This window comes from Hyla sarda, chromosome 3, assembly GCF_029499605.1.
Source record: "Hyla sarda isolate aHylSar1 chromosome 3, aHylSar1.hap1, whole genome shotgun sequence".
In the NCBI taxonomy this organism is placed as follows: Eukaryota; Metazoa; Chordata; class Amphibia; order Anura; family Hylidae; genus Hyla; species Hyla sarda.
In genome coordinates this window covers 367,666,359-367,683,879 of record NC_079191.1, presented here as the reverse complement: position 1 = coordinate 367,683,879, position 17,521 = coordinate 367,666,359, and the positions used below count along the sequence as shown (strand labels likewise).

The 17,521-nt window shown below is 44.6% G+C and overlaps 1 protein-coding gene across 3 annotated transcripts in view; it reads right to left on the bottom strand.

Annotated features, from left to right (window-relative positions):
* USP34 (ubiquitin specific peptidase 34) overlaps positions 1–17,521 on the bottom strand; it is a 231,391-nt gene that overhangs the window by 118,566 nt on the left and 95,304 nt on the right. For all 3 annotated transcript variants that reach the window (XM_056567745.1, XM_056567746.1, XM_056567747.1), the window contains 6 exons: positions 15,972–16,072; positions 14,628–14,837; positions 14,179–14,304; positions 13,918–14,040; positions 8,016–8,099; positions 5,691–5,777 (listed from right to left, as the gene is read on the bottom strand). In XM_056567745.1, coding sequence (XP_056423720.1) covers positions 5,691–5,777; positions 8,016–8,099; positions 13,918–14,040; positions 14,179–14,304; positions 14,628–14,837; positions 15,972–16,072 — 731 coding nt within the window. The remainder of the gene's footprint in view (positions 1–5,690; positions 5,778–8,015; positions 8,100–13,917; positions 14,041–14,178; positions 14,305–14,627; positions 14,838–15,971; positions 16,073–17,521) is intronic.

Here is a 17,521-nt window from a genome sequence, read left to right as displayed (position 1 = left end):
CGTCCGACTCCTTGACTCAGACTCCACAGCCCTGGTTCGAACTGTCAAAATATAATGCTAATGATCCTGTACGGTGAACGGCGTAAATGTAAAAAATCCAAAATTGATGCTTTTTTTTTGTCACATTTTACTCCAAAAAATACAAAGTGGATTTAAAAATTTCATATATACAAATGTGGTATCAATAAAAAGTACAGACTACGGCGCAAAAAATTAGCCCTCATACATGCCCATATACGGAAAAATGAAAGTCATAGGTGGTCAAAATAGGGAGATTTTAAACATACCGATTCTGTACAAAAAGTTTGATATTTTTTAAAAGCAGTATAATAGAAATGTAAAGATGGGTATCATTTTAATCGTATTGACCCACAGAATAAAGAAAACATGTAATTTTTACCGTAAAGTGTAGTTTGAAAACAAAAACACTAAAAAATTTGCAAAAAGGAGATTTTTTTTTTACTCAACGTAGCCTTCATTGGGGGACCTGATGGGTATATGCTCTTGCAACTAGGAGGTGCTGACACTAAGAAAAAAAAGTTGTCTCCTCTCTGGCACAATACACCTACCCACTGGAAGTGAGGTAAATCAGTTTTGCCACAAAGCAGTAGGAGAAGCCAACAAAGAAATATGTCCAAATTACCCTAGAAAGGAATCTCTGATAAAAAAAAAAAAAAAAAAAAAAAAAAACACAATAACTGGAAAATAATATCCAGACTAAAAATGCAGAAATGGGTGGGTGCAGCGTTCCCCAATGAAGGCTACGAGAAAGCAATTTTACGGTGAGTACAAAAAAAATAAAAACTCCTTTTCTCGGTCGCTCTTCATTGGGGGACACCTATACTGATTGAATGTACCAAAGCAGTCGCCTAGGGTGGGAAGAACAACCAACAGCGAAAGGGGAATCAGTCCCGAGACAGAACCCACTCGTCCATAAGGCTTGCGGACGAGAACCCAGGTCAGAGATAACAGAGGCCCAGAAACTGAGCTCTCGGAAGATCCCCAGAGATGGACTGGGACGCCAAAGGAAGGGACTGTCCATCGCATAGACTCTAAAACCACGGTCCATATAGAGAGACAAAAAAAGGAAGCCAGATGGGCTAGAATCATCCCGGAGCTCCAAGGAACACCAGACAGAGGGCCAGCCCTGCTGGAAAACGAAAATGGAAAAAGGCACAAAAAGGAGAACCCCAACCAGAGTCAACCGATACAAGAGAACATGGTGAAAAAATGCCAGGGAGAGCAGCATACGCCTGAGCAGAAGGTGAGCAAAGAAGGCGGAGACCAGAAAACCACTGGAAAGAAGAAAGACGGAAATTGGTTGGTGCAGAACATCGATGGCCTGGTGCAGAAGATCAATGATCTGAACATCTGCAGACCCAAAACCCGATCCAGGGGCCCGCAAGAGCCCCTGGGAGGCAAAATAGCTGGACAGGTGTAATCCGGACGACCAGAACATCCTCCATCTTGAGAGAACATGACCCCTGAAGGAGGAGCCAAAAAAGGAGCGGAATGCCCATAAAAGGGGCATCCCGGAACACCGTAGCGACAGGCATGGGAACTGGAGGTTCCTGAGCCACCTGGAAGAAGGACACGGAAGAATAAATGGCCAAGTAAGGAACAGAGGACCATGAAAAGGAGCATCCTGGAACATCGGAGCGGCCGAAATGGGAATTGGAGGTTCCAGAGTCTCCTGGAAGACTTACACCAGAAGGGTAAGTAAACCAAACGTCCGTGAAATGCTCAAAGTGACAAACATCCGTGCCCAAACAAGTAGAAGCGCGGTACAGAAAGACCTCAACCGTCACTAAGGCCTAAAGAACCAGGAGGGCCAACGTAGAAAAGAAGGCACGCCACAGCATTCCAGAATAGTGTCCAAGACAAGGAGACTAACAGGTCTTAGACCTCAGCGGAAGTGAGAACTCCGAAACAACAAGACGTCAGGACAGGAACGGAGGGGGAAACAAAAGGGGACTGAGACTCCCAGGCTCTGGACACAGGAAGGTTACTCCAGAAGACTGGGGTGTCAGTGTAGCGCAACTCACATAGCCAAATGGAAGAAGGAACGCACCTTACCAGGGGAGGAGAGCAATGGCAGGACACAACAACAGACGGTAGCTAGACCGTCTGTCGCCAAGCCATACATGATCGCATAAACATCTCCAATAGAGGAGAGTGCAAAGGCTAAATGACCAGCAGTAGATAACCAAGAAACGGGAAGAGAGCCAGGCTGCAATAGTGGGCAGTAAGCACAGACAGTGAAAAGCTCTCTTGAATGCTCTTAGCGAAAAACAAGGGCCCAGCCAGAAACCCCACATATATAGCGGGAAGAGAGAGATGGCTCCATCTCGGCAGTAGAAAGCGCCCAGCAAAATAATCCCTCTAATGAAGTGGAAAACAAGGGGTGGTTGAGATGAAACGCATCCGCGGAGCCAGTCCAGTCATGTGTAAGGCAACAGAGCAGGCACCTGAGCCGCCCTGCACAGTGTCGTGCGGTAATAACTCAATTATGAATCATGGTCATAACAATTATCAATTATGAAAAACTTAAAATTATGAAGATTATTAAAAATATCAAAATTATGACCTGGTGAAGACAAAGCTAATCAATACAATACACATCTGAGTTCGACTATTTCCTCAGATATCAACAAGTTCTTTTTATGATGGGATGACATTAACGCTTAAGGATGAAGTTTTGCAATAAACAATAATACACAGGTGTTATAAAATATGCAGATTTATTGGTTATAAGATTATAAACATAAATGAGTAATAAACACGATATATGCAAATGAATATCAATTAGATATTAGTAAACAGTACAAGATTGTTAATTGACTACATATAAGTAGAACAATACATGTGAGTAGTAAGTAACTTGTTAAAATAAAACAAAAGCTACTTGGTTAGGAATATCATAAGAAAAAGGTTACATATCACTCTATTCATAGGAACCTCATGATATCAAGGTGGGAAATATGGAATGCTAAATAAACACTCCAAGAACACCCCCTCGGTGGGTGGCCGGCAGACCTGACAGAGGAGGAACCTCAAGAGTCCTTAGCGTCCTCCAGGAAACAAAAGCCATTGCACATGGTATGGCATATAGTGGTAGGGGAGAACAGGCAGTGAGTACATCCCTGGCAGGTTCCAAAGGATCGTGGAATCCAAGGCAGCAACCTGCCCCGGCGTTTTGCAGATGCTCCCTGAAAGAGTGAGAACCATGCAGAAAATAGGGACACCAGAGGCATACCGCAACTGATGCAATGTAATTAGTCTACAGCAGGTCACCTTACAGGGTGACTGAAGCAAATAAAGCGGCCCCAATACAGTCCCTAGGAAAGGGACCAAGCAGGTAGTAAATTGATAAAAACAAATATGACATACCAAGGCTGAAATAGTGATTGGTTGCCTCAAGGGGAAGCTCACAAGCTGCAAGGGAAATCAAGGGCGCCATACAAATATTGGCCATAAGAGGGCGCAAAACGCCATACACACACACTAATATAAATAAATATATATATATATATATATATATATATATATATATATATATATATAAATATATATCTATATAAATATATATCTATATATATCTATATCTATCTATATATCTATATCTATATCTATATAGATATATACACATATATATATATATAAATGTGTGTGCGCGCACGTATTTGTGTGTTTATAGCGACACATTATTATAAAACAGACAGGAAGGAAGCGTGGGGAGCCAGGAAAAATGCGTTGATTTAGCCCGCAAGGTCCCCTAAGAGAGAAGTGCTATGATGCCCACACCATGGGGACCAAACACATGCAGGCGGTCCCAGGAGTGGTGACTGCTCAGAGAAGCGCACTCAGAAGCACCTGCTAAGCCGCCACACAGCTCTGGAACCAGGGAACTAGAGTGGGCAGGATATGAAGAGCTCCTGCCAGGCCGCAGCACAGGGAGGGCAACGGTTCCGCTCTCTTCAAGGAGCGCCGCTGCCCCTGGCAATGGTGAAGGACCGCAGCTAGATGCCGCTGCTGCTGAAGAATGGCTGCTGTTAAGCACCTGCCGGTCGCATGGAGGAGGCGTGGAGCGCATAAACCTGGAGAGGAGGAGCTGCCTGACCTCTTGATTCACGCATTGGTTCAGGGGGGGTGGGGGGAATATATTTATATACCTGCAGATGCCATCGCTGGAGATAAGGGGTTGACGGCCCATACTCTTTATGTTCCGTGCCCCTTTGTTGCATATGGGGGAACAGGTAGCACCATGCTCCTGAACCCCCACCTGAAAAAGGGGAATAAAAGTGATGAAAAAATCCAAACTAAACAGCCCTTACTAGAGAATAATAAAAAAAAAAGACCAGGTCTGGAGAGAGCACCACACCTGTGTCTCGCCTTCTACTGACACTAGCTAAGACTGATTACCTCATTTCCAGAGGGCGGGTATATCCTGCTAGGGAGGAGCCAACTTTTCTTTCCTAGTGTCAGCGCCTCCTAGTCGAAAGAGCATATACCCATCAGTATAGTTGTCCCCCAATGAAAAGTGACCGAGAAATTATGATTTTAATTTAAAATTTCCTCACAAAAAAAAAAAAATGTGTTTTTGAGTTTGCCGTATATTTTATGTTAAAATGAGAGGAGTCGTTACTAAATACAATTGGTCACGTAAAAAACAAGCCCCCAAAAAAAACAGTTAAGTTAAGGATTTTAGAAGGCGAGGAGGAAAAAACAAAGACGCTAAAATAAAATTGGTCTGGACCTTAAGGTCAAAATGAAGTTGGTCCTTAAGGGGTTAAATGTTAATGCTGTTTAGTGCTATGCATTGACAGCACTGATCAGGGTAATCAGTGGGAGCTCCTGCCATCATCTTATCAGACCCCTGCAAATGCACTGCGGGTGGTCCGAAGAGTCTCTGTAATACCCAGTTATACTTCAGATGACGTTGGTTAGTTCAGTATTGATCACGGCCCCTGAACAGTTAATTGTGAGCATCAGTGTAAGCAGCGGGTGCTACTCAGCAATTAACAACTCTGTTTATATGCACACATACACAGAGAGCTGTTAATCACCGAGTAGCACTGCCCTCATTTACTACTTAGCACCAAAAATGCAGACATTGATATGAATAAATGACAATATATACTGGAACTTTTCCAACAAAACTATACATCAATCTGCTCTGCTCCTTCTGCTCTAATACAGCGTTCCAATCTGCAGGTATCACATTATAATGCAACAGGTTCCCTTTAGGGTAGGGTCACATGCAAAATTCCCTGCATATTCTTCTTTGAGCAAACACACGATTTTCTGGGACTCTGTGATTGCCTATTTACACAAAAACTGCAAAAATTTAATCCGACGAAATCTGGCTATATGCATGAGGTTGAATAAAATCAATAAATATTCTTGTATTCTTTGATCACTCCAAGTAGACAAAAGGCAAAATTATTTTTTGGGCAGTTCTGGTTAATAGGCTTACTGACCTATGCCTATACTGTGCTGCCCTAACCTAACCAAGAAGTAAAATTAGTAAGTCACCTACCATGCAGCAGATTATCTGTTACATATTGGATACTATATATTGCACCACACAGGTTCTAAGGTTCTAATTCTTAGCATTCAGTATGTAATTGATTTAAATGCAAACCAGCCAAATGTCGGGGATATCCACACCCAAAAAAAAAAAAACTCACCACAGTCCAAGACTCTTGTTCCTTGGGCTCCAAAATTCCAGAATTAAATATTTCAATCAGCTGTTGAAGACCCCCTGCAGCAACAAACTAAGAATACGTAGGGAGTCAAACATTTATTGGTTCAATGCCTAAAGATCTAATAGACACAGCTTTTACATTTCTAGAATTAATTATTTCGAACCAGGAGAATTCTTTAAGATTTTAAGAATTCAAATGATTCATGAATTGAGGAGTGAAGTAAAACTGCAGTAAAAATAACTGGGACAAGACTAAGGCTGGGTTCACACTACGTTTTGTAACTACGGTTCCCGCATATGGCTGGGAGGAGAAGGGCGGGGCTTAATTGCGGTGCCGGCACTCAGCCGTATAGGGGAACCGTATTTAAAGCATGTCTATGAGCCGACCGGAATGAACCGCAGCCTCCGGTCGGCTGCGTTTTCGGCCGTATGCGGTTTCCAGACCGCAGGCAAAAACGTGGTCGACTGCGTTTTTGCCTACAGTCGGGAAACCGCATACGGCCGAAAAAGCAGCCGACCGGAGGCTGCGGTTCACTCCGATCGGCTCATAGACATGCATTAAATATGGTTCCCGTATATGGCTGAGTGAGTGCGGGTGCCGCGATTAAGCCCCGCCCCCATCCTCCCAGCCCTATACGGGAACCGTAGTTACAAAACGTAGTGTGAACCCAGCCTAAGAGGATATTTAATGCCAAAATAAGTAAAACAGCTCAAAAGGGAAATTTTACTTTATGGTGACTACAATGTTTTGGGGGAGTGACACATATAAACAAAGCTACAAATTTAGAGGTTTTGGGGGGAGATTCATCTTAACCTGGGCAGAGGAAAAGATGCCAAGCTACTAATTGGTTACTATGGGCATTGGCTTCACTTTTCCTTTGCACCGGTTTTAATAAATCTCCCCCCATTTATCTTAAAATTTGACCACTCACCAAAGCCAGGCAGTTCCAACATCAGAGAGGGGAGGGAAATATGAGGGTTGGTAATACACCAGAAGGACATCAGCAAATGATGAATATCTGTATTCACATTCCCCTATTCTGATGCCCAAAATGTCTGGGTTACAACGTAAGGAGACCAGATGATGTTCCATAATTATAGCTTACTAAAGAGGCAAACCTGGCTGGTCCACTGACTTCATTAGGATTAGAATTGGTGATGTGTACAGGGCCAAAACTGTAAGCACTCGATGTTTGATAATCTGCTGTTTATCAAACTGCTTTAGCATTGAAGGGGTATTCCTATTTGGATAATAATGGTATATCCAGAGGACACACCTGCATCTATCTTGAGACAGAGGGCCCCTTGGCCTCCTCCATCCTGCTTTCAGCCACAAAAGGCAGTCAGCCGAAGAAAAGCTTTACATAGTTGAAGCAACCCTTCGAGTATACAATTACGGAAACAACTTAGTTTAAAGTGCTACTCTGTTTTGCCAACTTCCATTAATGTCAAGCTGCTGAATACTACAGAGGAAACTATTTTCTTTTTGGAACACAGTGCTCTCTGCTGACACCTCTGTCCATTTTAAGAACTGTCCAGAGCAGCATATGTTTTCTATGGGGATTTTCTCCTACTCTGGACAGTCCTTAAAATGGACAGATGTCAGCAGAGAGCACTGTGGTCATGATGTCAGCAGAGAGCTCTGTGTTCCAAAAAGAAAAGAATGTCCTTTGTAGTATTCAGCAGCTAATAAGTACTGAAAGGATTAAGATGGTTTAATAGAAGTAATTTACAAATCTGTTTAACAAGTTTTCCACTGGAGTACCCCTTTAAGATCCGTGCAGTTCCCACAGGCGAGACTTGCATCTATTGGACATATGCTATCCTGTGATTATGCCATAAGTGTCCAGGTGTGAATAACCCTTTAACAATAGTATTAGAAAATTTGATACACATTGTCCCTCATTTTTTAAGAGTGCCACGTTTATTCTAGTGTGAAATGTTATACACTTGCAGGATTCTACTCCATTTACTATAGGGATTCACAGATTTACAAGTCTGTAAAGTTTTCTGAGCAGCTTTTTTTGGTTGGTGAAAATCTCCAGCCATTTATTCACAGGATTTTCTGTGAATTCAATAGTAAAAAGGTCAGGCAGTGAAACCACGCCCCCTTTTGTGCCAACCACTCCCCTTTCGACAGACTACACACTTTTTGGTTTTTCACTATGCAATGTCAGGTTTGTCGGATTTTTCTGGTGCACACTGTCGCAGACACTATGCGCTAAAATAACCCGACAAAAACTAGTCTGTTTTAGCTTAGTAATTGAGGACCATTATATATTAGTATATCATCCAAAAAAAACTGTACCTTGCAGCTCCATGTGTTTTTACTGTTTTCAATCTGATCTTCACTGGAGTCATCGGAGTCTGGATACAAATCACTAAAACTACCCTGTAATATAAACGTGAGGTTCATTACATAAAGATTTCTCTAAAAGATTGTTTGCACATCTGCTGTGGAAATTTTCTGTATAATTTTTTTAATAAAAATATGTATAAAAGTGAAATCTGATCAAAATAAAAATGTTACTGTTTTCAACTACAGACCACGGCTCAAAAAAATTAGCCCTCACATCCCCGTACATGAAAAAATAAAGTTATAGGGGTCAGAAAAGGACAATTTTAAACACGCTAATTTTCATGCAAAAAGTAAATATATACTTTAAATATAAGTATAAAACCTATATCATTTGGGTATCTTAACTGTAAGGACCTACAGAATAAAGAGAACATGTCTTTTTTACTGGAAAGTGGACTGTATAGACTCGGAAGCCCCCAAGAGTTACAAAATGGCATTTTGTTTTTGTCTTCATTTTTTTCACCACAAATATTTTTTGTTTTTCCGTAGATTTTGTGGTGGAATGAATGATTTCATTACAAAGTAAAATTGGTGGTGCAAAAAACAAGCCCTCATATGTCTGTAGGTGAAAAAATTAATGCATTACGATATTTAGAAGGTGAGGAGGAAAATACAAAAGAGCAAAAATGAAAAACCTTAAGGTCCTTACGGGGTTGTAGAAAAATGTATTGTACTGCAACGTACTGTACACACCACCGTGGCATTTATTACTACTATACTGATTTTGAGAATTAATGAAGCAAGCATTCTAATTTTTTGTACTCACCATAAAATCTCTCTTTCTCATAGCCTTCATTGGGGGACACCTATACTTATGGGTATATGCTCTTGCAGCTAGGAGGCGCTGACACTAGGAAAAAAAAAAAAAGTAGGCTCCTCCCTGGCAGGAAATACTCGCCCACTGGAAGTGAGGTAATCAGTTTTGTCATAAAGCAGTAGGAGAAGCCAACCAAGAACATGTCCGAAGGACCCTAGAAAGGAATCTCTGATTAAAAAAAAAAAAAAAAAAAAAAAAAAAACAACAGCCGGACAGAAGTAGCCGGACAAAAAGAGAAGAAATGGTTGGGTGCGGTGTCCCCCAATGAAGGCCACGAGAAAGATTTAACGGTGAGTACAAAAAAAAAAATTTCCTTTTCTCGGACGCTCTTCATTGGGGGACACCTTACTGATGGGACATACCAAAGCAGTCCCCTAGGGTGGGAAAAAAAAACACCAGAGAAAAGGAATCAGTTCCGAGACCAAACTCACGGGTCCACAAGGCCTGCGGACGAACCTCCAGGCCAGAGACAAACTAGGCCCAAAAGCTGAGCTCTCGGAAGATCCCCCGTCCATGGAGATGGATTAGGATGCCAAAGGAAATGACAGTCCTCTGCAGAGAATCAAGACACACAGGCCATAAAGAGAGACAAGAAAAGGTCGACCAGGAAGCCAGATGGGCCAGAACCATCCCGAAGGCAGCTAGGAAACAACGCCAAGGAACACAGTAGGGAGGTCAGTGTATGCCTGAGCAGAAGACGAGCACAGGAGGTGGAGACCAGAAACCAGACAAAAAAAAAGATTGAAATCTTCTCTAGAGAGGTCTGGTGCATGAGAACAAAGACCTGAACAGCTGCAGACCCAAAATCCTTGTCCAAGGGTCCCGCCAGAAGCTGGACTGGAGTAATCTGGATGACCGGAATGCCCTCCAACTGGAGAGGACATGGAAGGAGGAGGAGCGGAATGCCCTGAAGAGGGGGCATCCCAGATACCGGAGAGACCGACATGGAAACTGGAGATGTCTGAAGCACCTCCGGAGCAGCAGACATAGGAATTGGAGGTTCCTGAGTCACCTGGAAGACTCACAACTGAAGAGTAAGGAAAACAGACGTCCGCAAAAACTCTCCGGACGACAAACTTACATATGGAAACATAAAATGGGATTGTGGAGGAGTCTGGCCCGGATCACTACATGTGCCCGAGACCTCAACCATCACGGAGGCCTGAAGGACCAGAAGAGCCGCCTGAAAAGAAGGCACGCCACAGCATCCTAAGACAGAGGCCAAGCCAAGGAGACTAACCGGTCTTGAACCCAGTTGTCCGAGCAGACCAGAGCACTCCGAGAAACATCCAGCCACAACGGGAACGGAGGGGGAAACAAAGGGGAACCCAGCTGGAATTCCCAGATTCTGGGCACAGTAAGGTAACTCCAGAAGACTATGGTGTCAGTGCAGTACAACTGACACCAATAAAATGGAAGGAAGAACACACCCTTCCAGGGTAATTGCGCCTATGGAGGAGAAGAGCAATGGTAGGACCCGAACAACAGACGGTGGCGGCCATACAAGATCACAAACTCCTCCAACAGAGGAGAGAGCCAAGGCTGCGTGAGCAGCAGTGGATAACCAAAGAGAGCCAGGCTGCAATAGTGGACAGTGAGCACACAAGCCTACACAGCAAAAAGCTCTGTTAATTGTTCTCAGCAAAAAATGAGGGCTCAGCCAGATACCCCACCTATATAGTGGGAACAGAGAGACAGCAACATCTTGGCGGCAGAAAAAGCTCAACCAAATAGACCCCTTAGTGGATGGGAAAACAAGGGTGGTCGAGATGAAACACAGGTACTTACCATGCCAAGCACCCTGATCCCCGTACCCCTTGTGGAAAGGGGATTGGCAAAGTGCACCTGCACTGTAGGAGCAGGGAAACTCTGCCCCACAGCCACGGAACAAGTACTGGGTGGAGATAGCCCCCAGGCCCCAGCGACAACCCATTGCTGTACGGAGGAGCCACCTCATGTCCCTAGAGGGATCGGAATCCTTGCACACTGGAGCTGGGCAAATAGACAAGACGTATAAAGAGCCATTCCCGACGATGACTAAGGCAAGGCAACAGTGTAGGTGCCTGAGCCATCCTGGACAGAAGTCCTGGAAAAGAACCTGGAGGAATAGGGAGGGGCAGAACTGACTGTCCCACCATCAGGCCTCATAACAGAACAGAAGTGCCCAACTGCTGCAGAACTGCGGACACCAAGTGACAGGAAGCCCCGAGGCACACCCCACTGAACAGAAGGAAAGGTGGGCTCTACCTTACAGAGCGGCCTTAGCATATGTAGGGGCACAGACATGGGTACCTCAAGATAATAGTGGGGTACCAAGACTGCAGACACAAAAGAAACCGCAGACATCTAAAAAGGGCCTACAGGAGAGGTGGCATGCCTCTAGCAGACCAACATTGCAACCTTAGAAAGGGGAACAGAGTGATGCTGCTGTTGCGGAGAAAGTCCCTGGAACCTGCAGAAAAGAAAAAAAAACACCCCATCTCCTAATGGTGTCCCACATTAAGACTGCAGGCGCAGACTCAAGAGATGAAGAATGTGAGTGGAGCAGGACACATGAAGACACACAGTCTGACTCACAGGTAGAAAAGGTCCCAGGAACCCAGAGACACACACTTTGCGGAACTTCCCCTGGAAAGAGACACCGGACTGCAGCCACGGCATCGGAAGAAACGGCAGAGGTGGATTAGAAAAACCATGCAGACGAATTCTGGCTATGTGGCATAGGGATCAAGGTCCCGACAGGGTCCCAAATACGGAAACACAGTGAAGTGAGGCACCAGCTGTCAGACAGAGTAGCAGGCACACAGTGAGGGACCTAGTAAAGTAGGGAACCCTGCAAAGCAGTATGTGGTGCATTGTATAAGGCCCATGGAGCAACATGAGGTGACCCACTCGGAACTACACCTCGGCAGTGGGTTTACCGCCCGCGATGTGGAAAGTGTTGGGTAGTTGACCCGACGTGGTAGAAAGCCATGCGGAAAACCGGGAAAAAATAGAATTCCTGAGCGAACCGAGTCACTCCATGCATCCCCCCACAGAAAACAGGGTACTGGAGTACGGCCTATCCAACAGCCGACCTGGTGGTGTAGAAGACCCAACAGACGAAGGACTGTCTGACTAGCAGCAGGGCCGTGTACCTGTAGGGACCCTCCTCCAGATCCCTCACCAAGCAGTGAGGTACTGGAACCTGGCTATCACACCCCATCGCCTATGTGACCACGGCAGCCCTGAGATCAGATACCGGTAGCGGAAGAAACCATGCAGACAATAGTCTGGCTGAACAGAGCACCTGCAGCTGCTGGCGAAAAAGGGGACAGTCAGATAGGCGACTGTACTCCTTTGTCATAGGTGGAAGGGCGGGGAGACCTAGGAGAGAACCCCCCCCCCCCCCGGGAGATAGGGGGAGGCTGAGGAGCAGTGGAGTGAATCCCTGTCAGCCAATATAGGGGTCAATAGGACACGCTGGGTCAGTTCTACGTATACCGCACATAGCCGTGGGGTATCGGAACTCCAGCCGCAGATACACCAGCCGTGTGACGTGAGACAAGCGGTGTAGGAAACCATGCAGGCCACTGCCGGCTTACTGGTATGCTTCCATAGTAGACAACGGGACACTCCGTTGGATGCCACGTACAGCAGTGAGGTACCGGAACTCCAGCCACAGACACCGTAGCCGTGTGATGTTTGACAGACGGTGTAGGAAACCATGCAGAACACGGTCTAGCTTACTGGTATGGGTGCATAGTAGACAACAGGTCACTCTGTCGGACACCTCTCACAGTAGTGAGGTACCAGGGTACCAGAACTCCAGCCGCAGATACATCAGCTGTGTGATGAGAGACAAGCGGCAGAGGAAACCACGCAGACCACTGTCTGGCTTACTGGTATGGGTCCATAGTTTATAACGGGTCAATTGTGGGGTACCGGAGTGCAAGCCAAAGAGCGGCAGATGTGAAATGAGTGACCAGCGAGACTGTCTGGCATAATATCAGGTCCAATCCATGCCCACGAAATCTTCCCATGGAGACCTTGCGCTGGATGTGGGAATCCGGAGCACTAGCCGCAGATGCGGTAGCGTGTGGAGAAGGGAATCACATTCCAAGAACACCCCAGGATGGGTGGCGGGCAGACCTGACAGATTAGGAATCTCAAAAGAAACCTGAGCGTCTGCCAGGATTACGCAACAAAACTTGCACATTGTATGGTACTCAGTGGTAGCCACGGCAGTTTACATAGGCTCTAAGTCAGTTAGCAACAATGCAGAATTAGGAATGCCAGAGGGATACCTCAAGCGGCTCATGTCTGTTGTGTATAGCAGGTCACCTTCCAGGGTGACAAACAAATAAAGCAGCCCCCAATACAGACCCTCAGAAAGGACCCTGTAGATATTAAACTGACGAGAACAGATATGGCTGAATGAGGCTGCAATAGAAAGCAGAGTGCAATACAAGTATGGGCCACAAGAGGGTGCCAAACCACACCATACTGTATACTCATCTCAGTCGCCACATACTCACAAAAGATGTCTTCAGCCAGCTTTTTAGTCACCTGCATCACGCCAGGCTGAGACAGCAGGACGAGCAGGGAAGGACCCGGACCCTAGGTGCAACCCCAGGTGCTGGCCGTTGGCGGGAAGGGGTTAACTGTGCATACTCTATGCCCTGTGCCCCTTAGTCGCATATGGGGGAACAGGTAGCTCCATGCTCCCGAACCCCCACCTGAAAAAAGGAAACAAAAGGGAGTAAAGAACCAAACTAAACAGCCCTTACTAGAAAATAATAATAAATAAAAAAAAAAGACCAGGTCTGGGGAGCTCCCAGACCTGTCTTGCCTCCTGTAGACACTAGCTAAAACTGATTACCTCACTTCCAGTTGGCGGGTATATCCTGCCAAGGAGGAGCCGACTTTTTTCCTAGTGTCAGTGCCTCCTAGTGCCAAGAGCTTATACCCATCAGTATAGGTGTCCCCCAATGAAGAGCGACCGAGAATTTCTATTTTAAAGTAATAACACAAAAATCAACTTCTGGCAGTTACCGTGGACTCTCTTCTAATCCTCCTGTTTGGCTTTCCCAGTGCCTCAATAATTTCAAGAGCATACAAAAGCTTGTGTGCACTTTTTATTCGAAGCAAGTCTTTCCAGCAAGGCCCATCATTTCCCTTAAAAAAATAAATAAAAATATATTAACTGCAGGTGAATAGAACTGAAAGGCGAACAGTGCGCAAATGACTCTCTCCTAATCTTTTCATAACAATGCAATGATATACCACATTTTTTCAGCACTGTGGTCCTCTCACCTGCTCCTCTGACACATTCTGGAATGCCTGCAACATATTAGGACATGTAGGAAGTAACATCAGGAGCTCCCATACACGCCTGGAAAGGTTTTCAGCATGAAGATGAAGTTCTTCACACCTTGCACTCTGTGTAATAAAACAAAATTAGATGCAATGTTTTGCGGTCAAATTTCTATAGTAAGTTCTGTCAGGTAAACAGAAGTCAACAGAACAGATGTGCCCAATACTTTATTGGAGACCTTTGTAAGCATATCCACAAAATGTAAATGTAACATTTGCCAAATTGATTATCTGAATCATATGTACATTAACATATCCCAACATGAAAATGGAAGTAATGAATGCTTGTTGTTATCAAATTATTATTAAAACCATGTCTCATGTCTATACTCCCATGTCTATAAAGGCATATAAAATCCCAAGTATAAAATCATTATACATTGTCTTACTTCAATGTCCAATAAATCCATTTCTGCAGAAGGAGGTTTAAAGGAAGCTAACATTTCCAACAAATCAAATAGCGTGGTAAGATGAGGTTCTTGTAAAAGGAGAAGCATGGGGATGTTTTCCTTCTGTGGTGGGGGCAGACATGAAGCAGGAAGCTGAACACTTTCTCCTTTTCTTTCTCGGCGTGGTGCACCCAGAGACACAAACACCATCTAGCAGAGGCACAAGAGTTTCACTACATTTATAGCATTGTCAAGTAGACTTATCTTAAAGAGTACCTGTCACCAAATAAAACTTTTACTATAGTGTTCCTTGTTTAATTAGCAGAAAGTTACCCATTCACTTGCTTTAAAAATTATCAACATAAATATGTGTAAAATGTAATATAAAAACAGCCATTAGGTGGCTCTGTTCTGTTCCCTGCCACAACACAGTGAATTTGGTTTCCTGCAACAAGTTTGATTGTCAGCTGCACAGAAAGTGAAAGCTCCACAGATTGTCACAGAAAGCCACACAGACTGACAGCTGCAGGAGAGCCTCACTGAAATCAGCACAGACCGAAACATGTACAGAGCTTGAGGTCTTCTACTCATCACAGCACTGCAATCTTGTGAGGGAAGAAGTGGTCCCCTGGCGCCCACTTTCTCCTGCTGGGAAATTGCACTATGCGAACAAGAAGAAAGGTATGATACACAGCTTTTTAAAGCTCTGAAAAGGTTTTTAAGGGTAGGAGGGGTGTTAGGAGTAGTTATGGAACATCCCCTGAGGAAGTTGAGAACAGGTTATTTGGTGACAGGTACATTTTTAAATTAAAAAAAACATCAACACATTTTACAGTATTATTCCCTAAAGAAATCCTGCCTGCAAGCGCCAAGAGCAAAAGTCAGATGAAGCTACTCATCACTGCAAAAGAATGACCTCCAGCCTATGGCTGTCAGTTGCTGCAGAACATCACCTCTCACATGAGAGCACCTGGCTGTCATGTTGTGAAGGGAGTTGTAGTGCTGCAACAACTGGGAAGCCTTTGGTTGGAGATCACTACTGTAAATGAGTGACAGATACTAACAATAACAAACACAGCATACCAGAAATATTTCATCTGAATGATAAATAAACCTGTAAATATTTCCCTCAAAATAAATGTAATCTACATTAACGTTAAGGAAATGCTGAACACATTACATGTGTTGGTTTTGCCACTGCAACAAAGTAAAAAAATAAATAAAAAAAAAAAAATTTTAAGCATATTTATCACTTTTAGTAGAACAGTAGCTGCACCATATTGAACACCATATTTTCATAAATTTATTTAAAACACATGGATAACAATCATAACTTAGTAATACCTGCATATCCTTAAACCCCAGCTCATGAAGGGTCTTTTCATCATAATCTGTTGTTAGTTCATGGCCAGATGAAATCATGCGAACTGGACCCATCAATCCACCTATTTTAAATACAAGAAAAAAAACTTGTTTTAACCTGCATTTCAATACCACAGAAAACCATTGAATAAATAAGGAGAATTTTTTTGTACTCCACGTAAAATTTCTTTCTTTGAGCCTTCATTGGGGGACACCTTACCAATGGGTATATGCTTTTGCCACTAGGAGGCGCTGACACTAGGAAAAAAAAAAAAAGTCAGCTCCTCCCTGGCAGGATATACCCGCCCTCTGGAAGTAAGGCAATCAGTTTTGTCACAAAGCAGTAGGAGAAAAGCCAACAAAGAACATGTTCGAAGGACCCTAGAAAGGAATCCCAGATTAAAAAAATAAATAAAAAAAAACGGAAAAGATAATTCAGACTAAAAATGAAGAAATGGGTGGGTGCGGTGTCCCCCAATGAAGGCTACAAGAAAGAGATTTTACAATGAGTTAGTGCTGGGCGGTATGGCCTAAAATGAATATCACAGTATTTATTTTTATTTTTTTATTATCACAGTATCCCGGAGAGCTGACAGGGACGGGGAACAGAGCCGCGCTCGGCATTCTTGTGACACTGCTAGTGGGCACAGGGACCCCGCTAGTGGTGGGGATTGATCGTGCTCGCGGGGACATTGGCTGACAGGCGCAGCGGGGGGGGGGGGGGGTCACAGAAGCACACCAGGACAAGTGAGGGCACCGCGCTGGGCTCTACAATTCCTCCGGAGGGTGGGGGAGGGGCCCGACCGGTATAGCGGTATGGGCAAAAATCCATACCGTGGGAGGAAAAAAAAAAACAGTATCCGGTTCATACCGGTATACCGCCCAGCACTACGATGAGTACAAAAAAAATATCTCCTTTTCTCAGTTGCTCTTTCTTGGAGGACACCTTACTGATGGGACGTACTAAAGCAGTCCCTTTGGGTAGGGAAGACAACCACCAGAGAAAGGGAAACAGTCCAGAGACCGAACCCGCTCGACCGTAAGGCCTGCGGACGAGATCCCGGGCCAGAGAAAACCGAGGCCCAGAAACTGAGCTCCCAGAAGAACCCCCGTCCAAGGAAAATGACTAGGACGCCAAAAGGAAGAGGCTGTCCTATGTAAATACTCTAAACCTACGGTCCATGTAGAGAAACAAGAAAAGGAGGACTAGGAAGTCAGACGGGCCGGACCCATACTGGGAGGAGGTAGAAAATCAACTCAAAGGAACAGAGAATCAGACAGAGGGCTAGTCCGGCTGAGGAAAAAAAAAAGATGTAAAAGGGCACAAGCAGAAGGCGAACACAAGAGGTGGGAACCAGAAAACCACTGGAAAAAAGAAAGATTGAGACCAGCTCTAGAGCAGCCTGGTGCCCAAAAACAGCTGCAGCCCCAAAACCCCTGTCCCAGAGGCCCGCCACGAACACCTGGGAGGTAAGAGAAGCTTGAGCAGCATGATCTGGATGACCGGAACACCCTCCACCTCAGGAAAACAT